General features: G+C 39.0%; 1 protein-coding gene across 18 annotated transcripts in view; it reads right to left on the bottom strand.

The window, feature by feature from the left end:
- RABGAP1 (RAB GTPase activating protein 1) overlaps nt 1–22,364 on the bottom strand; it is a 160,763-nt gene that overhangs the window by 22,422 nt on the left and 115,977 nt on the right. For all 18 annotated transcript variants that reach the window (XM_023628822.2, XM_070251707.1, XM_070251714.1 and 15 more), the window contains 6 exons: nt 16,812–16,925; nt 11,709–11,783; nt 8,432–8,557; nt 7,687–7,830; nt 5,783–5,824; nt 5,399–5,527 (listed from right to left, as the gene is read on the bottom strand). In XM_023628822.2, the coding sequence (XP_023484590.1) occupies nt 5,399–5,527; nt 5,783–5,824; nt 7,687–7,830; nt 8,432–8,557; nt 11,709–11,783; nt 16,812–16,925 (630 nt within the window). The remainder of the gene's footprint in view (nt 1–5,398; nt 5,528–5,782; nt 5,825–7,686; nt 7,831–8,431; nt 8,558–11,708; nt 11,784–16,811; nt 16,926–22,364) is intronic.

Below are 22,364 nucleotides of genomic sequence, written 5' to 3'. Positions count from 1 at the left end.
ATATCTTTTCTTACAGGTAATTTAAAATTTAGGACATTCACTTAATGTCTGAAATAACAATTTTCAACAAAGCAATGGTTCAGAAATGCCATTTCACCTTAGGCAGGATTCTACAGCAAAAAGGACAAGTCTTCAGGTTTGATCTAAAAAACCCACTAAGCCTTCTCTTTTAGCATGGTTCCTGCTTCTTCTAAACTAGCCTCATAAATTTGACTTGTTCTCTAAAATCATCGTACAGACATGAAGAAACAGTTGCTCTCACATATTTCTTGAATCAAAAATTTAAAAGGCTGGGGGGCCGGCCCGGTGGCGCAGCGGTTAAGTTCGCACGTTCCGCTTCTCGGCGGCCCGGCGTTCGCTGGTTCGGATCCCGGGTGCGGACATGGCACCGCTTGGCAGCCATGCTGTGCTAGGCGTCCCACGTATAAACTAGAGGAAGATGGGCAGGGATGTTAGCTCAGAGCCAGGCTTCCTCAGCAAAAAGAGGAGGACTGGCAGTAGTTAGCTGAGGGCTAATCTTCCTCAAAAAAAAAAACAAAAAAAAAATTTAAAAGGCTAAGAATTAATTTCTTTCCATTTTCCCCCTCTAAAGACAATGCATAGCACAGCTATGAGTATGAAAGGGTTGTGGAGCTCCTAGGACCATCCGTGATCTCCTGGAACAGTCTATTTAAAGTGAAATTCCTTTCAGATCTTATATTAGAAATGGAAACAATTTTCCTATCTCAAGTCTGACCCATAAAACGGGAGAAATTCAACGGACAGCTAAATGAGTTTTGATGTATGTTGTTAGGTTTTAGGTTAAGAGCAGGGGATCTGAAACTCCTCATGAAATAACATATCTCAGTCTCATAATAAACTAAGGAGAAAGAGGGAGAAGGTAAGAAGTAAAACAGCCGAAAAGAGAGAAAGGTAAAGAGAGGCAAGTACAGACAGACACAGAGAAAGATTTATAGAGAAAAGAAAGACACAGGCACAGAGGAATACAGACGGTTCTGAGCAACACACCCATCTTGTGGCCATTTCAGATACTGCCACACCAAACAATTTCTGTTGCAATGAGAAGAGGCAGTGCAACGGAGTGGAAGGCATTGGAAATGTGGAGTCAGATGGCCTGAGTGCCACCAGGGCTCCTGTCACTGCCCAGCCAGGACCAGCTGGGTAAGTCACTTGACTTCTCGAAGCCTCAATTTCCACACCTGATTTGCCCAACAAACCTCACAGGGTAGTGTGAGGAAGAAATGAGATGCTTATACAAACTATACAAATACTGGAAATTACATCACCATAATTGTTAAAACACAACAATAACAACAACAAAAGCAGGTATTTGTTTCCTGGACTGGCATGTGAGGTAAAGTATTCCCAATCCCCACTTTAATCAGGAAATGCAACTGAGAAAACTGAGCCACAATTTAAAAAACAAATTAAATAATAATGGAATGGGATTTCATTGAGTTACAGAGCCAATGTTTCTGTTCTAAATTCTATACCAAAAAGTTCAAAAGCTAGTTTCCACACCGCTCACATAGCAAGAATCCCCTTTTCCACGTCTAGAGGAGGCTCCAAAGCTCTGATGATCACACACATTCTCTGTGCTGACTGTAGCACTTACTGTTGTGGTCCACATGACGCAGGACTCAAGCCTGAGGTTGCCAATGAGTTTTCTCATTTTTGAGCTGGCAAATTATCACTGTGACTGAGGTTCTCTGCTGGTAATTGGCTCAGCTATTGCCTATATCCCCTTTAAGATTTTTTGGTATTAAGTATAGCTACCAGAGTACAACTAATCATCATAACTAAATCATGCACAGCATATCCCACCTTTTAGCAGAAAAATCTCATTCTCTAACGTCTTGGTGAATCTGTAGGCTTTCCATTCTGTGAGTCACTTTCAAGAAAAATTCCTATCTTTCTCACTCGAAACCATGAGCAAATAAAGAGGAGAACCATCCAAAGTATACCCCCGGCCAGGCAGAGTTCTCCAGGCCCAGAAGGAATTATATATCTAAAGCACAAAATGTGTGTGCTGTGCAGTCTTGACTGCCTTAACTCCTTGAAAGTACAGGCAAATAAAAAGACATTAGACACCTCCCATGTAGACTATGGAAATAAAGGATTCATATATTATTCAAGTGTTTCAAGCTAATGAAAACCCAGAACGTAAAACCTTCAGAAGCTATTTTTAAGCCTTGTCTAATTCTATGTTAACTCTTCTTTGTAAAACAGTTGGTAGAAACTCAACAACATATTCATTTAATCATTCATTCAACCAATATTTATATGCCATGTCCTCTGCTTGTGCTGGGGATTCAGCAGTAAACAAAAGAGATAAAGTCCCATCCATTGCAGGCTTAATTCCAGTGGGGTTTGGGGGGGGGGGTTGGGTGGGCAGAGATAATGAAATAAAATAACATTAAGTAGCAATACATGATATGAGGAAAATAAGCTAGGGTAAGGAGATAAGGGTGTAAAAGGCTGGAAGAAGTTGCTATTTTAGACACTGTAATTAGAGAAGGGCTCTCTAATGGCATGATATTTGAGCCTAAGACCGAAGGACCCAACAGTGAAGCCATGTGGAGACAGAGGAGAAGGGCACTGCAGGTAGACAGAGCAGCCAGTGCAAAGGTCTGAGGAGTAAACATGCTTGGCATGTGTGAGTACAGCAAGGAGACCAGGGTGTCTGAAGTGGGAAGAGTAAGGTGGAAAAGTAGTGGGAAATGAAATCACAGAGATGGCCAAAGGTCAGATGGTGCCAAGCCTTGTAGGCCAAGGAAAGAACTCTTGAGTTTTATTCTGCGATAAGAAGCCATTAGAGGGGCTGGCCCCGTGGCCGAGTGGTTAAGTTCGCGCGCTCCGCTGCAGGCGGCCCAGTGTTTCGTTGGTTCGAATCCTGGGCGCGGACATGGCACTGCTCATTAAACCACACTGAGGCAGCGTCCCACATGCCACAACTAGAAGGACCCACAACAAAGAATATACAACTATGTACTGGGGGGCTTTGGGGAGAAAAAGGAAAAAATAAAATCTTTAAAAAAAAAAAAAAAAAAGGAAGCCATTAGAGGGGCTGGCCCCGTGGCCGAGCGGTTAAGTGAGCTCTGCTTCAGGAGCCCAGGGTTTCACCGGTTCAAATCCTAAGCGCGGACATGGCACTGCTCATCAAGTCATACTGAGGCAGCATCCCACATGCCACAACTAGAAGGACCCACAACTAAAAAATACACAACTATGTACTGGGGGGCATTGGGAGAAAAAGGAAAAATAAAATCTTAAAAAAAAAAAAAAAAAAGAAGCCATTAGAGAGTTTTAAGCAAGGGAGGGATGAGATCAAGAAAAGCTTGGGAGGGGGCTGGCCCCGTGGCCGAGTCGTTAAGGTTGCATGCGCTCTGCTTCAGGGATCCAGGTTCATGGGTTCAGAACCCAGGCATGGACCTAACTCCACTAATCGGCCACCCTGTGGAGGCAGCCCATAAAGAAAAGAGAGGAAGACTGGCACAGATGTTGGCTCAGGGCGAATCTTCCTCACCAAAAAAAGAAAAGAAAAGCCTGAGAGGAAACCACTGTGAAAACAGGAAGACCAAGGAGTCTACCATAATATTCCAGAAGAGAAGTATTAGTGATGAAGAGGGCAGGAAGTGATCAGATTCAGGATAGATTTTAACAAAAGGGCTTGGATGTGGAGTACGAAGATGTGGAGTCTGAGAGAAAGAGAAGTTGAGGATGATAGCAAGGGTTCTGGCCTGAGCAACCAGGTACCACAAACTGAGATGGGACACCGAGAAAACAGGAGCAGGTTCTGGAGGGGAAGAAATCATATGCAAATAAGAGGCAGCATCCTCTTGTGTGCTGAGCCAAGCTGAGGTGGAAACAGTGACCCAAAGAACCTCAAGCTGACTTGATTCTGTGCCCTGTGCACCAACCCATCATCTGTGAAAATGGTACTGAAAAGTGTTTGCTATCTGCTTGAAAAACCAGAGAGGAAATAATCATAGTCATAGCCATCATTTCTCAAGCTCTTATTAATCACCAGGCACTATGATAAGCACTGTACAAACACTACAGGTAATCCTCACACACAAAAGCACTTGATTGTAGTTACTGGCATACGGTAAAATATCATTAAATATTATCCGTAACACTTGTGAAGTATATAACATTCTAATCTGAATAACCTTAATGATTATTTTAATTTCCAGAAGACCTATTTCCTTTTTTTTCCCAAATCTCTCATTCATTTTATGGTATAATTTCTATTGTTTCTTGGGCTAACTGGTAGTTTTGTATCCCCCCTTTCACAAACACAGCAGCCATTCCTACATCCTAACTTTATGCAGAGATTTCAATTTCAGCTGCCTCCTGAAGGCCCAAAGTCATACCATATGTCTATGTGAGCATTAAAACCCTAATACCTACCTATGATTCCATATTTTCTTGGGATGTTGTTTTATCATTTCACACACACTAGCTTTGAGCTATTTTGTTTTAGGTACCTGGACATTTCTCTTTTTGCTTTCAAGTTCACACAGGTATTTAAACATTTCTTGGATTATATTTCATTTAGCATCTCCAACTGTTTAAAGAAGAGTAGCCTGAGTCAGCTCAGTCTGACATGTAACCAGAACCAGAGTCCAACATTATTTTACAGATGAGGAAATTGCACCTTAAATAGGCGAAGCAAATCTGAGTTCAGATTTCTTTGATTCCAAGTCTGTGCTCTACTCAGCAGACAGTGAAGCTTCTCCTCCGCCACATCTGCCCTGACACACTCATCTCAGCTCTACCCTCTGGAGTCACATAAAGTAAATGTGACAGTCTTTTATGTATCCTATAAGAATCTGAATACAACTATTTATTCTATCCTCCATTTGCCTCGACCCCCAAATTCCAAACTAAACTTCCTCAATTACTTTTCTTCTTTAAAAAACAAAATTTTATTATAACGTGAACACAAGAAGATTCTGTATTTTGTTACCTTAAAACATCGTACAAATCATAAATGCCATTGGAAGTGATAAAACTGAATGGGTTTCCTTTACATATTATTAGTTTCATTTTAGGGAATTTCTCACCTCAACAACAAATATTGAAAACTATAGGACAGCAGAGTAGAAATAATGAAATCTGAGTTCTGCCACTAACTAGTTGTATGACTCCAGGGGGCTACAGCCTCTTTGTGTTTTGGTTTGTCTTCAAAATAGGGATAATAAGACCTTTCCTAGAGTTCAAAGGCTCCGGGAGGCAATGAGATTTAATGCATAGGATATAATATATATGAAAATAGTTGAAAAAAATTATCCAATACAAAAGAAAAATTATTATTTATGTATTATAAATGCTGATATTTAGGAATTAGGAATAGTGAGACATTAACTGAATAAAATAATCTAAAGTATTTTACCTTCATGTTGCAAGCTAATTCCATTAATTTTTTTGCATTTTCTTCTGAGCGATATCTCTTAGGAAGCTGAACCCTGAAGAACTTCAAGGCACCTTCAAAGTCTGTCAGGAGTAAGTCATCCTTGGAAGTCTTGAAGAAAGAAGAAAATACAACCATGTACAGAAAAAATTCTTTACTATGAAGATGCACAAGAAGAGTTTATAATCCCAGCACCTTTATAATCCCCAGGAGATGCTTCTTAGCCTTTGCCAGAACCACTTGCACATATCCACTGTCAGGGACAATGCCAGAGCATACGGGCTGCTCAGAATGAGATTAAGACCAAGATATTGCAAGTGCTGAACAGAAAATGCCAGATAACTCGGCTTATGAATAAATGTGTACCTTTAGTAATCCAAGGGCGACATTAAAAATAACACTTATTCCCTAAAAGAGAAAACACAAAAGAACATTTTCAGTGTTTATATGTGGATTATAAACAGTGTTTATATCTGTTTGTCCTCAGAATACCCCACAATTTTAGAGAAATTGGAAAAATTTAATTAAATTAAAAATGGAATGTCTTAGAAAATAAAAATTGCACAGCCACCCCTAAAAAACCACTGAAAGTAGACCCAGTCTCCCATTTTCCTGAGAGCTTTTCTAGCCCTGCTCTCACAATCAACAAGAAAGAACACTTTTCCAAAGTATTCTATGCTTCCAAACCAAAACATTAGACTCATAAAATTGTGATCTATCAGGAAATAACACCTGGTGGACTTTTCCTTTATTTTGCGCTGCCCCCTCCAAGTACAGCAATCACTCTGTCTGTGAGCCCCACATCCCAGAACTGAATCTTCTCAGGGTTCCCTCCAACCTGCCTGTCTTCATAACCATTCTGGGAGTGATGGGGGCAAACCAAAGATGAGGAGAGGCATCAACATCTGTTGATCAAGTTAAACTAAGTTTCCGGGCCTTGGTTTTCATAATTATTATTCTCCCAGGGTTTTCTCAGCTAATTAGTTGAAGTTTACGTAAATTACTTAGCAAGCCACTGGGCCCTCTACAACTACTTAACAAATGGTTGTTTATAATAGTGAAAAACTAGACAACTTACAGATTTGAGATTAGGAATTGGTTACATGAAGTATGGTATATCCAAATAATGGGATACTTGGCAGCAAGTAAGAATAATGGTATAGTTGTGGTATAGAATAATGATATGTGTTATTTTCTTATAATGTTCCTTACAATGTTTCAAGCTTGGCAGAAGGTACAAATTCTTTAATGGATTTCTGTATGTTTTGAATACGGCAAAATTAAACAAAAAGGATGATACAGATGTGAACTTGTCTAAAGATGTTCAAGTATATGAAATGAAAAAAGAGGTTACCAAATAGTACATATAGCACAACCATATTTTTAAATATATAAATATAGAACCATAGTATACATTATTACATAATATTCCAAATGAAGAAAAACTATTCCACAGAAATCATACACATGCATATATGAACACAAAAAATGCTGAAAGAGTATAGTACACCATAATAGTAAAAGTAGTTACCTCCAGACAATAGACTAGAAGTATTTTAAAATCTTTTCCCTTCTATTTTCTACAGTTTCTATAATAACATACATTGTTTTTGAAATTAGTTATTTTTTTTCTTATGCACACACACCCAAAACCCCAAACTATGATGTGGCAAAGACAGTTACTTAATATCTATTTTCTTTTAGAAACAGACCCCTCAGTTTTTAGCAAATTCTTATCCACCTTAAAATAAACGTCTCTCCTGCAGCTAGGTGTGGTCATGTACCTAAGTTCTGGCCAATAAGAGGTAAGTGGAAAAGCAGGTGAACTTCCAGGAATTCTCTTTCAAAAAGAGGGCATGCACCCTCCCCCGTCCCCTAACCCTCCTAGCTTAAATATAGGTACGGTGGCTGGAGCTCTAATCAGCCATAAGGATGAGAGTCACGCTCTGGGAAGGCAGGTTACTGGCAATCTTTTACAAGAGAGAGAAATAAACCTCTACTTTATTTAGTCACTGTTATTTTGGGTTTCTTCAATAAATGCAGCCAAGCCTAATACTAACTAATACAAACATCTAACATGTGTTTTTTTGGGCAGAAAGCACCTTCAAGAAAACATGATCGTTAGCTTTGGCCCAAGGAAGAGTCACTTAAACCTGGATTTTCCAGCACTGAAATAAAATAACTGAGAAGAACAAATTCTGTTTTGACAGCGCTGACAAAGGGAGGCCACTGTAAACAAAAGCGAAAGTGATGTGACCTCTGATACATACCTCGCATAAAAGCAGGTCGATGATATGGAAGACCATGTAGAGAGGGAATTTTGCAGTGAAAAGCGTAAGAAACCACTGGGAGGCATACATGTGTGCTTCAAGGCTTATATCCAGGAAGTGGTTATACAGGTCAGGAATGTATTCCTGAAATAGCAAACTAATTAGTTTTAGGCACATATGCAGCTGTTCAACTCCCACTCAGAAGGCTCATAAACCTGACAGGAAGAGTCCAAAAAAGTCACATACTTGTGTTTTTCTTAATCCTCCAAAGTGCTCAGAAGAACACTTATCATCTGGTATTAAACTGGCACTCAGCCCTCTTTTCCAGTCCACAAACTAGCTCCAAAGAGGAATCCCCAAAATGGTGACAAATATTTGGAAGGGCAGTTTTTCTTTCCAAGTTATGAAATGTTTGGGAAAGTCTGTTTCACTTTTGTTATGGGATTCCTATCCAGTCAGCGTCAGAGCCTTGGCAAATATTTCTTGACTGAGTTTGCCGCGTTAAAGTGCTCTCATCTTTTGAGTGCTTACGAGATTGAAAACCCAGCTCACACCCATGAGGTTTACACCTTATTAATCTTGGCATCCTCACCACATAGTGAGAATTGAAAATAATAAAACCCGTCTTTAACCCTGGATGGCGAAGGCAGCCACCACTGCTCCTTGGCACCATTTCGTCAATCCAGCTCTCCCGCCTCCTGCACTCTTACTGGCGAATGCAAGCTGTTGTTTTTTTTTCTTTTACCTGCATGAGGCGCTCCAACTGGTAAAATTTGCAATGCAAATCTTCAAAGTTTTGCTTAAAAAGTTCCCTGAGACCATAGGCAAACATGATCTTGACCAGAACACTGAATGCCTGCTCTTCAGGCATCTGTAACAGATAAGAAACGGGGAAGGGAAAAAAAAATCACAAAACATACAGAGAAGTTTTCTCAGTATATCAAATCCATCCTTCCACCTTCTTATCTGGACACCAGGAATTTAGAGGTATGCAGTAACTTAGGCCTGTAGCTGTGTTTCATAACATTCATTTGCTCAACCAAGAAATATTTAATGATGCCTACTCTGTCACACTCTGTTCCTGTCCTCAAAACGCCTCCCATACAACGAGTATACAATGACTGTAATGTGAATTAGGTAGAAACATCAGTGGGAACACAGGAACAAGAAAGGCTGAGTCTGCCTGAGGGAGCCAGGAAGAGGCTTTGCAAAGAGGATAGGATTTAAACTAAGTAGTAATAGGCTGATACACAAGTGCAGGTTTCACTGTCCCCAGATCATGAGACCTTGTTAAATCATTTTACCTCCTGAGCTGCTATTTCACCTAAAAATGTTTTTCTTCCTCAGCGTTGTTAAAAACATGGTTAGTTACAGAAGAAGCTTACATATTCTAAGGCTTACAGCAATGCTTAAGGTACTACAGTAACACAATAATACTTAAAATACTGCAAAAATCCTACTTCACTTCTATTTACAGATGTTTCTCATTTATAATAATATCTACATCTTCTACAGCTTTATGGAAAAATATTTCCCTGAGAGCCTGGCAAACGTCTAGTTTTCAAAATAGAAAAAAATCACTGGAAATGTTATTTAAGGCTTGGTGTGACTGTAGGAAGCCTTCAAAATGTCAATAATGTGGGCGAGCCTCTGTGGAAGATGATGGAGGTGGGCTGAACACAGAAATCATGGGAATAAAGCAGAGCTAGAGAGCAAATCAGACTAAGTAATAAGTGAGAATAGCATAGCAAATTATTATTGGAAATGAAACAGTATTTGGGGCAAAGGACCAGACCTTTGAGGTCTTTGTCATGCAAGGCGATTTTACTCTTCCATACACTACAGGAAACTTGGTCTGACCCAGACTGGCATTTCTGATATTAGGCAGCACATCTGGCCTCACTATGAACCAAACGTTTATGTCAACACCAGGGCAAGCAGCATAGAGTTCAAGTCAAGACATTGTGGCTTTGATTGGGAAACCCATTTTAAAGGGGTTGCGATACTTAATGGGGATAAATGCCCTCATAGTGGAGTTGAGAACAAAGACAAACCACACAGGCTTGTGAGACTCTGAGATAGAAAGTCTGATTAAAAAACCAAACCAAACAAAACTGAAAAACCTGACCTCTTGACGAATACGTTAACTAGCTTGATTTTGGCAAATCATTTCACAAAGTATATGTATATCAAATCACCACGTTATGCACCTTATATATATACAATTTTTATGTGTCAATTATATCTCAATAAAGCTGGGGAAAAAACTTGACGTCTTTATTAATGTTATAGCTTTATCATATTTTTACATGCCCACCGATACCAACAAGCTAGGTTCACAGTTAGAAGATACAAAGTGGTTTTTGTTTTCCTTTTATTACAACCTATACAAAAATTGCTTAAAACTCTTCAAAAGCTTCCCCTTGCATAGAGAAACAAAATGCAGACTTTTTGTCCTGCCCCCATGGCACTCCCTACGTTGGTCTTGTTAACCTCTCCAGCTCCCTCCCATACTCTCCATCACTCATCATGCTCCAGCCACACTGCCCTTCTTTCACTTCCTTGCATATGCCAAGTTTTCCTCATTTCAGTGCTTCTATACATACCGTGTTCTTCTCTTTTCTGGAATACTCTACTCTCCACTCTCTTGCTTTCAAAATAGTTTATTTTTATAACAATGTTAAAAAAAAGTTAAATGATAACAAAAAGGACGAAAGATAATGGGTACCTCTTCTCATTTTTCAGCGTTCACCTTAAAGGTTACTTCCCCAGAGAAGCCTGTAATCTAAATAAGGCTCCCTTGTTTTAATCTTGCATCAAACTTTTTACAATACTTTCATAGTGCCATTGAAATTAAGAATGATATACCTGTGTGATTTTTGCTTAAAGCTAGTCAGCTTCACCAGCTCTGTCTCCACGAGGATTGGGACCATGCCTATCTTATTCACTCCTGATCTCGAGCACAGTACAGAACATAACAGGTGCTCAAAACTTTCTGCTAAACATCACCTGTGCGGAATTTTTGCCAAGCATTTTAACTTGAATCATGAGGAAATGACCAGACAAATCAAGAATGTGGGATGTTTTACAAGACAATTTGCCTAAATTTTTCAAAATTGTCAATGGCATGAAACACACAAAAGAGGTAAGGGGGTAGTTTAGTAAAAAGAATAAAGAGAAGTGACAACCAAACGCAATGACTGAATCTTCATTGATCTTGGTTAAGGAAAAAAAAAGCTATACGGGACTTTACTGAGCAAACAATTGGAGAAAATTGAATGTGGACTGTGTGTTACTGAATCAGTGTGGAATTTCTTGGATGTGATTGTGGTCTTATGGTTATGTCCTTAGGAGATACATGTTCAAGTATTTAGGAGTCAAGAATCTTGATGTTTGCTACTTACTTTCCAAAAATAATTTCAAAAGCTTTTTCTAGAAAAAAATAAAATGAATGCGTAAAAAAGAGGAACAGAGAGAGAGAGAGAGCAGAGAGAGACAGAGAAAGCAGTGTGAAGAAAATATTAATTGGTAAATGAGGCGGAGTATACAGATGTTCACCTTAAGACTTTTTCAGTTTTGCTGTGGATCTGAAAGAGTATCAATAAGTTGGAGGGTAAAGGTCTTTGCTGAATGAATGAATGAATAAAATGGCACTAAAGCAAGCCAATTTCTCTGCCTCCCTCCCACCACAATACATAAATCCCAAAACAAATACTAATGACAGTGGCTACTTTAGAGAAGATAAAATGTCCCCAAGGGTCCAACCAAGACTGAAGTCTATCCAATCATCCTAGTAATAAAAATGAAGTGTACCCTTGTACTAGTTTTCAACACTGTCATTTATCCTCACCATGTTTTCCTTCCATGATGACATTAAATTAAGGATAAGGTTTCCAGATATAGGAGTTAAAAGTCATGTCCTAGAGTCTGGCCAAAGCCAATATAAAATCATGCTCAAGTCTAAGGCCTGTATAAGCTGAAGGAGGCCATGTCTAAGTCATAACAGAGACCTAATTACTCACATGGAGAAGCAGAACGGCAGCGAGAAATGACTGGCCCTGGCAATAGCCAATCTCTTCATCATACACAGAATAAGCCTGGAAAAAAAAGCACAGGAGGTGTAAATGAATGTAGTCACTTGGCCATAGTTTCTTGAAGAGAGGAACCTCAAAGATGCTACCCACACTCCACTGTGGCATTTTGATGGTCAAAGAATGATGCAAACATTTCTCCCCAGTCCCAACTTTTTCTTCACCATAAATAGAACCGTCACCACACCACTTCCTTTAGCCAAGGAGTGGGGAAGGTTAAGCAGAAACCACTTCAACACTAAAAAAAGGTTGTCTTATCTCTGTCCCTGCTCATGTTTTTTTCTTTTTTTTTTTTTTTTGTCTGAAAAATGTGCTCTTCCTTCAGGCTACAAACATATTCCATTCCCCCAGAATTCCCTCTCTTCTCTGCACTTCTATGGTACTTGCTATACATGTACGGTTATTACAGTATTTACCACACTGCATTTTAAGTGTCCATCTTCTCTGCTGGATTGTTAGCTTCTTAGGGGCTGCGGTGATGTCTTATTTAACCTAGCCAGCACCTCACACATAGCAGGCACTCACTAAACACTGTTAATGTTATTCATTTTTCTTTCTGGGAAAAAGTCTTTTGGCAAAGAAACCAAAATATAATTCTTTCCACAATGCCAGTAATAACTTTTCAGATAAGAGGGATTTCTCTGAAACCATTTGTGGGTTCCTCTGGAATTCTTATTTTATATTTTTCTTGGCGGCAGACGATTACTACCCATCTCCTCTGAGCATTATCTTTAACAGAATATTGACATCCAACATTCCTTGTGGTTTTACTCTTTAGTTCTTTAATTGTTTTTCAGAGTCTTGTTTTTATGATTAATATCTATAGTTTTCATGTAAGCTGTGGGAGAAAGGGGGATATCTAAAGATTCAAGATGGTCAGATTTGACAAATTTTTTTCTAATGAAACTCCCTTTATTCTTCACTTATTTTCTGTGCCAAGGTGCCTCTGTGTCCTAAGAAAGCAATTTAGAATTGGGTATGTTTAGAATTCAGATCACTTTGCAAAATGTCATGCCAATGCTTATTAGATGAGAAGTTAATATATACACGGATTTTATCACTAGCTTTTGGTGAAACTATAACTTTTAAATATGTATATACATACCATAATCATGCTTTCATAAATTCAGGTAGAATTCAAATATAATCTCATTATGTCCCCCATTTCATCAAAGCTTATCTGATGAGAGGACTACAGAATGAGAAACACACATACTTCCTCAAAGGTATGCAGAGGGCTTTAGAAATGATCTTTTTATACAGTCATGCGTTGCTTAATGATGGGGATATGTTCTGAGAAATACATTGTTAGGCGATTTCGTCCTTGTGCAAACATCGTAGAGTGTACTCACACAAACCTAGATTGTATAGAGCCTACTACACACCTAAGCTATAAGGTACTAATCTTACGGGACCACTGCTGTAGATGTGATGCATCGTCGGCCAAAACATTGGCACATAGTGCATGACTGTAACGCAATGAGGCATCACTTTGCAGTTACCAAATTAGTAAAAAGTAACATGTTAATACTAATGCTGTTAAGATTGTGTTAAAAACTCTTAGTAATATATACCAACACAGCGCTGTGGAATACAGTATGAAAATGTCTGTGAAGGTGTCAATCAACAGTTGATTATTCAAGAAAGAACAGAGGCTTCAGTTAGTCAGAGTTGGGCTGAAATCCCTCAATTGCTATGTCTAGGTCTGGATCTTAGGCCTGTTATTTACATTCCTTATCTGTAAGAAGAGAATGATCATAGTATTGATATCATATAGTCCTCTTATGTAAAGTGCTCAGCACATGGCTTAATCAATTATATACTAGGAAGAAAATGTACTGAATTTGTATAGGTAGAGAATGGAGGGGAGCATATTCTTCAGGCTCATGGAAAAGCGTGAGGAATGCATTAAGACTTGAAAAGTACGAGATATATCTGGGGAATGTTTGGAACACAAGGCCTATTCGGGCTATAATGAGCAGGGAGAAAAAAAGGCATTTCATTAGTTTACCAACTTTGGATGAGCACCTACGATGTGCCAAGTGCTACATTGCTAACATACATAGAAAATGATTCCTGCCCTTGAGGACTTCACAGCTCAGTTGAGAGGTCTGACAAGTACATCAACCAGTGTACAGTAAGAATTTCAATGTGGCTGAAGTATAAAATATTTAGGGAATAAGCCAGGATATACTACAAAATGCCTTATATGCTAAGCTAAGGAATCTAGGACCAGGAAAAGAACTAAGGAATTTTGATTTCATTCTGTGGCTATAGGGAAGCACTAAAGGTTTCAGTGGAGGCCACTGAAATGATCCAGTTTGGGGGTCAATATGGAGAAAATAATAAATAAGCCAGAAACCAAAGGCAGGGAGACTGATGGAAGGCAGCTTTTGCAAAAGTGCCAGCAACGCAAGACAGAGGTCTTTACCACGGCAGTGATTAGAGAGGGTAGTATGGCTATAAGATACCTCAATCATATCAAACTCAATGTGGCCAAAGGAAGGAACTGAAAGCTAACAGAGAAATGACTGTATCTTCAGCAAGACAACGGTATTGGGGGAAAAAGGAGGACTGTTTTTAATTAAAAGAGATATAACAACTAAACATAATATGGATATTGTTGAATCCTGATTCCAACTAAATGTATAAAGACATTTAGGGAGATCTGAATATGGAGATTCAGACATAGAATGAATGGTATTGATGGACAATGATAGATGCTATAGATGGATAATAATCTTATTTTTTAGAGATGTATACTGGAGAATTCAGGATCATGATGTCTGAGATTTGCTTTAAAGTACTTCAGGAAAAATGTAAAAAGGGAAAGATGAAACAGTTGTGGCAATATGTTGATAAACATTAAATCTGGGTGAGGGATATATACAAATTCATTATACTATTTGACTTTTATGTACGTTTGAAAATTTTCTTTCTTTCTTTCTTTCTTTTTTTTTTCCTGAGGAAGATATGCCCTAAGCTACAATCTGTGCCAATCGTCCTCTATTTACAAATATGTGGGGTCCCAGCACAGCACGGCTGCTAATAGAGCAGAATAGGTCCAGGCCCAGGAACTGAAGCTGGGCCGCTGAAGCAGAGTGCACTGAACTTAACCAGTAGGCCACCAGGGCTGGCCCATAAAATGTGTTTTTAAATGAATTCTATTTTTAGACCTGTTTTGTTTGATGTACTTGACAGACTTTTACATGGAGACCACTGGCAGCTGGAAATTTGGGCTTTGAGGTAATGTCGATTTGGGGACATCTGTGCAGTGGTGACAGCTGAAGTTTTGGGGGTGGAAAAGGTCGCCCACAAGAGACAGTGTTGAGCTACAGAACAACTGAATTAGCACCTAGGGGAAGGCCACTGTTTTAGGGGCAGGTGGAGAGAGAGGAAATGACGAGGCACTCAGTGAAGTTGAGACACAAGTGAGAGTACGTGCAGGAAGGTGAGAAGTCAAGAGCAGAGAGAGCTGTAAGGAAGAGCATCATGGGAGAGAAACTAGAGTGCAGGGGGGTCAGGAGGAAGGGATCAGAAGCAGTGAGCCCCAGGTTTCTTTCTGGGAAATTCTGCAGTAGGGTGAGGGATAGCTGAATTGGCTGCTTAACTGGGGCGCACAACTGAGATGGGGCTAAAAAAGGATGACCAGAGAAGAAGACCATGACTTTGTGTGTCCTCTGAGGAAATTAAAATTAAACCCAAGAAACATTTCTATAAATTCTAACTGCTCTCATAGTTTTAAGCATCTAGTTTATCATTGGAGAACCTGTCCTATATTGCTGGTCTGTCCTAAAACTAGTTGTTAGTTTTGCCTTCTCAATCATAATATGTAAGTTCCTTAAGAATATGTCTTGTGCCTTGCCTCTACTCTCATATAGTAGATGCTAAATAGGTTCTTGATTTGTTTTTTGGGGAAAAGATTAAAGACTAATTCTGAGAAGAGAAGAAGGTTGAAGAATTCTGGTCCCAAATTCTCCTTTTAGCCCCATGGCTCTGAAATACCAAAATCTACTGGAATATGGATTACTGAAATTGAAAAGGCTATCATTTCCTTTATAGCTTTCAGGTATAGACCTATTGACAGACATCAGTATTTCCCACCATTTACTATGCTGTAGCACTAAAAGTCCACTGGGATGGGCATTAGCACTTCCCACTGTTGGATGTGTCCTAGGTGCCAAGTTCATCACTTATAATGTGAATATTGAAAAGAAGTTTGTAGTGTTATAGGACTCAGAGCTCTTAACATAAAACCAATTTTTTTTTCTTTTGCAAGGGAAGATTCACCCTAAGCTAACATCTGTTGCCAACCTTCCTCCTTTTTCTTCCTTTATCCCTGGCAAAGGCCCAGTACGTAGTTGTGTATAGTTGTAAATTTTTCTAGTTCTTCTCCGTGAGCTGCTGCCACAGCATGGCTACTGACAGACGAGTAGTGTGGTTCCATGCCTGGGAAGTGAACCCAGGTTGCTGAAGCAGAGTGCACTGAACTTTAACCACTAGGCCATCAGGGAGGGCTCAACAAAATCAACTTTTGAAAGTTTAAATGTGGAGCCAGAAGACTGTCATCTGAAAGTCTTGATTAGAGTGAAAGAAACGGGGCCAGCCCATAGCATAGTGGTCGAGCTCTGCACACTCTGCTTCAGGGCCCTGGGTTCGCACGTTCCAATCCCGGGTGTGGACTTGCACCACTGTCAGCCATGCTGTGGTGGCAACCTGCATATAAAGTGAAGGAAGACTGGCACAGATGTTGGCTCAGGGCTAATCTTCCTCAATAAAAAAGAGGAGGGTTGGCAACAGATGTTAGCTCAGGGCAAATCTTCCTCAGGGGGAAAAAAAAAGAGTAAAAAAAACTCTACCATATATTTCTAAGTATTTCCTGTTCATTATGAGTCTAAAATTGTGCTGTAACCTTTGATTTTACAGTCTTTACCTTCTGGAATATCAAATACAAATTACACTTTAGAGGTATCTTTTGCATAATTTCAAAGAACCAGAATGACCATTCAAACCTGAGTCTTTGACATGAAATACCTTGCATATTTTATATAAGGAATCTTGTCCATCTCCTCCTGTATCCTTAAAGTAGTCATGCGCTGGGAATGTCCGGTTAATATCCCGGGTGATAGCACTGTCCTGGGGAGACTCCTGTGGAAACATAAGGAAAGAGAAGGTTTAGCAGTCAATCATGTATGTACTTTTTAAAGTTTATACAATAAGGTCTTCTTATTTGCATGTTTTAAAATGCTTCAGGGACATACATACACATATGCATGACCAGAGTTACTCCATCTTCAGGGACCAACCACTCAAGCAAAAGCAAAACCAAATATTAAGGGGAAAAAAAAGATGGAAGAAAGCAACCTATTACACCTCATGAATACTCCATCCCTGACGCAGTGAAGTACAGCTGGTGACCTTTCTATTGGAACAGGGAAAATGTGCTATTCAAAATGGATTTCCCATAGGAAAATAACCTAATCTCAAAAGAAGAAGGTAAAGTGCTCCCGTTAGAAAAACTGAGTATAAAAATTGCTGCTTTAATTGATCCTTTGCTATGAAGCTCATATGCCAGGTTCTCATATGGAAAAGAAAAGTCCTTTAATTGGGACATATCCTAGGGGCAAATGGCATAAAAATGCACACAGCAGCCTACTCAATACGAAACTAGTTCACTAAATACCAAGGGATTCAAACAGGCTCTGGGAAAATAGCCTTTGCTTTGCCAATGGAGAAAAACTGTTTCCTCTTCTATAATGAGCTAACTAAAACTGAACATATGTCAATAATGTCAGCAATCCTTCATAAAACGTACTAAGCATCCAGCAAGTTCTAATATCTTCCCCTTGTAAAATTTCATTTGCTCGCGTGCTAAAGAACTGGAGCACAGAAACATGACTCTCTATTTTAACAATGCGCTGTCTTCACAGCTAAAACCGTCTTGATTCTCCTTGGTGAGACTACATCATATTCAGCACACCATCCAAGAGCCTGACACTCCTCTTTCAAAATGAAAAATGAAAGGGATATTCTTCTCCTGTCCAGTAATTTCTCTAGCCTTTCAGGTAATCAAGCTCCCAGGGCCATAAATATCTCACAGTGTAGGGAGCTGAACTAACTTTAAAGCATACACTCTTTCTTAACCAGTATTTAAACCTTCAGAGCTAAGGCCAAACTGCTTTCCAAGAGCTTTACTGGCATATATTACTACTAATTTTTAACACATTATTAACTAGTTAAGGCAGCTCAGAATCATGGTGATCCCTGCCAAAAGGACAAAACCCAAGGTGAGACCCAAGACTACAGCAGTTATTGCCTGGTGGCCACTTCCAGGCTGCAGCACGTGGCGAGGGAACTGAAACAGAGCTGGGGAAGGGCAACGTCTCCCTGAGGTGGAGAGAGAAGTGGAGGAGGGCAAGAGAGCTAGAATTTGCGGGTCAGGGCACTGGAGAGGAAAAGCTGCACAGAAAGAGAGCTGCAGAGCTATCTAGAGGGGTCCTATGAGTCACGAAGCAGAGAGAAAAAAGGATAAACTAGGCCAGCAAAATTTTAAAAAATTTATTGTTCAAAAGCCACTGTTAAAAACATGAAAACGTAAGCTATGACCGGGATGAAATACCTATAAAATCTATCTGATAATAGAGTTGTATCCAGAATATGTGACTTAAAACAAATAAGGAGACAAACAACGGATTTAAAAAAGGGGGGGATGGTGGTAAAAGACTGAATAGATACTTCACAAAAGAAGATATGTAGGTGGCAAATAAACACATGAAAAAATTTCAACATCATTACTCATCAGAGAAATATAAATTCAAACCACGATGAGATTCCACTACACACCCACTAAATGCTAAAATTAAAAAGGCCCAAGATACCAAGTGTTGGCAGAGGGTGTGAAATAACTGGAACTCCCATACATCACTGGTGGAATTCAGAATGGTACAAATACTTTGGAAACAGTTCTGAAGTTTCTTAAAAAGTTAAACATACACATACAGCAATTCTACTCCTAGGTATTTATCCAAGAGAAACAAAAATACGAATACATGCAAAGACCAGAACTCAAATGTTCACAGCTTTATATATAATACCCCAAACTGGAAACAAGAGAAATGTGCTCCAATGGATAAATGGATAAATAAATTGTGGTATGTCCACAAAGTGAGCTACTCGGCAAAAAAAAAAGAAAAGGAAAAAACTACTGACGCATGCAACATCGATCGATCTCAAAAGAACTATACTAAGTAAAAGAAGCCAGGCACAAAAGACATTTTCTATAATTCCATGCATATGAAATTTGAGAACAGGCAAAGCTGCAAGTTAAAGAAAGCAGCTCAGTGCTTGGAAGAGGACAGGGTTAAAAGAAGAAGACTGATTCTAGGGCCCAGCCTGGTGGCATAGTGGTTAAGCATAGTGGTTAAGTTTGTGTGCTCTGCTTCAGCAGCCCAGGGTTCACTGGTTTGCATCCAGGGCAAAGACATATGCACTGCTTTTCAAGCCATGCTGTGGGGGGCGGCCTGGTGGTGCAGCGGTTAAGTTCACAAGTTCTGTTCTGCAGCCCAGGGTTTGCCGGTGCGGATCCCAGGTGTGGACATACGCACCGCTTGTCAAGCCATGCCATGGCAGGCGTCCCACATATAAAGCAGAGGAAGATGGGCATGGATGTTAGCTCAGGGCCAAGCTTCTTCAGCAAAAAGAGGAGGATTGGCAGCGCATGTTAGCTCAGGGCTAATCTTCAACAGCAACAACACAAAAAGAAGACTGACTCTTAAGAGACGGGAGAGGACTTTTGGAAGTGATGGAAAACATTACCCATCACATCTGTGGTGCTAGTTAAAACATATTGAATCATTCACTTAATTTGGTGAATTTTATTGTATATAAATTACACCTGAATAAAGGTCATTTTATTTATTCATATTTTAAATTTTGAACTAATTGAGACTTATAATTCAAACAAATGAGAAAGAGACCCAGGATGATCCAAGCCCTTTAGATTAACTGTTCACAGAACTACTTCAGGTGTATATAGATAAATGATAAAAATGATGCAAATCTATATTTCCTTCAAGGCCTTAAAACCAGGGACATAGCTTAAAGTCAGACATATCTGCATTTAAAAGCTGGCTCAGTCTCTAGTTACTAGCTAAACAACTTTTGGTCAGTTTCTTATCTTCTCTGGCTAATATCATCTATCTTATAAAGTTGTAGTGAGGGTGACACTAAATGTATACATAAATATATAAAGAGCTTCTAGCAGTGTCTGACACGTATACAGAAAACACTTCATAACAGTGAAAGGAAGCAAAGTCTTCAGCACTGCTGAGAGCTGGGGCTGCCCTCTGAACACACACATGCACACGTTCACACACACACACACCGATACACAGAACACCATACACATATGCTACCTAGAATATATATTATTTTTATTTTTGTACATCTTATATTCCTTATAAAACTCTTCATGTAGGGGCAGACACTGTGATTTAGTTTTGTAACTTCCACATAGCCTAGCATAATGCATGGCACAGTCGGTGCTTAATAAATATACCTCACATCTTTAGGACTGAGTGATGGCAATGCTCATGAGGTCAACAGCCCTACCCAAACCAGGATCTCTAATGCTAATGTTTAATTCAAGACCCACATGATGAGGCAGAAAACTAAATCAGGAAAGAATCTTATTAATTGAACAATTTAAAAGAGATTCCAACTGAATATCTGAAAAAGAACAAGAATGATTCTAGGGGCCAATCATTAGATTGACTCATTAATAACTTCTTGTCTATAAAGTGCAGGGAAGAAAAAATAATTGTCATAAGAAATAGAATAAAGATTTTGAGTCTTTTAATTCAAAATGCAAAATAAATCAAACCATTCTGCAATTATCAAGAGAAATGACAAGGAAAGGGGTCTATGTCAGGAACATATGCTGTATTATAGTGAGCTAAAGATTTTTTTTCATCCTAGGATATGTGAATTCTGAACTCGGTTTTAATTTTAATGAACATACAGAATGTGAAATAGCAACACACAGAGAGAACCACAGGCGTACATTATTTGCTAAGGTATTAAGAAATCTTCATTGTTAATAAATCTCTATTTTATGAATAGTTGAAACAACCAATAATGGTCATAAACAGTCTCAGGTTCAATTTTGAAACTGCAGCATGATAAAAACTTCTCTCACCCCTAGCATCACCAAGAGAAAAAAAAGATAAAATAGACTTCATTAAAATTTTTGCTTATAAAATACGCCATTAAAAGAACTCAATCCCATTCACAATCGCAACGAAAAGAATAAAAAACCTTGGGATAAACTTAACCAAGGAAGTGAAGGATCTATACAATGAAAACTACAAGACTTTCTTGAAAGAAATTGACGATGACATAAAGAGATGGAAAGACATTCCTTGCACATGGACTGGAAGAATAAACATAGTTAAAATGTCCATACTACCTAAAGCAATCTACAGATTCAATGCTATCCCAATCAGAATCCCAAGAACATTCATCACAGATATTGAACAAACAATCCTAAAATTCATATGGGGCAACAAAAGACCGCGAATTGCTAAAGCAATCCTGAGCAAGAAAAACAAAGCCGGCAGAATCACAATCCCCGATTTCAAAACATACTACAAAGCTACAGTGATCAAAACAGCATGGTACTGGTACAAAAACAGGTCCACAGATCAATGGAACAGAATTGAAAGCCCAGAGATAAAACCACCCATCTATGGACAGCTAATCTTCGACAAAGGAGCAGAGGGCCTACAATGGAGAAAAGAAAGTCTCTTCAACAAATGGTGCTGGGAAAACTGGACAGCCACATGCAAAAGAATAAAAATTGACCATTCTTTTTCACCACACACCAAAATAAACTCAAAATGGATCAAAGACCTAAAGATTAGGCCTGAAACAATAAGTCTTCTGGAAGAGAATATAGGCAGTACACTCTTTGACATCAGTTTCAAAAGAATCTTTTCGGACACTATAACTCCTCAGTTGAGGGAAACAATAGAAAGAATAAACAAATGGGACTTCATCAGACTAAAGAGCTTCTTCAAGGCAAGGGAAAACAGGATTGAAACAAAAAAACAGCTCACTAATTGGGAAAAAATATTTACAAGCCACTTATCCGACAAAGGGTTAATCTCCATAATATACAAAGAACTCACACTGCTTAACAACAAAAAAACAAACAACCCGATCAAAAAATGGGCAGAGGACATGAACAGACATTTCTCAAAAGAAGATATGAATATGGCCAATAGACACATGAAAAGATGTTCATCATCGCTAATCATCAGGGAAATGCAAATCAAAACTACACTAAGATATCACCTTACACCCGTTAGATTGGCAAAAACATCCAAAACCAAGAGCGACAAATGTTGGAGAGGTTGTGGAGAAAAAGGAACCCTCATACACTGTTGGTGGGAATGCAAACTGGTACAGCCACTATGGAAAACAGTATGGAGATTTCTCAAAAAGTTAAAAATAGAAATACCCTATGACCCAGCCATCCCATTACTGGGTATCTATCCTAAGAACCTGATATCAGAAATCTCAAGAGTC

Source organism: Equus caballus, chromosome 25, assembly GCF_041296265.1.
Source record: "Equus caballus isolate H_3958 breed thoroughbred chromosome 25, TB-T2T, whole genome shotgun sequence".
Lineage (NCBI taxonomy): Eukaryota > Metazoa > Chordata > Mammalia > Perissodactyla > Equidae > Equus > Equus caballus.
The sequence above is the reverse complement of the archived record's forward strand: the minus strand, read 5'-3'. Positions and strand labels throughout refer to the sequence as shown.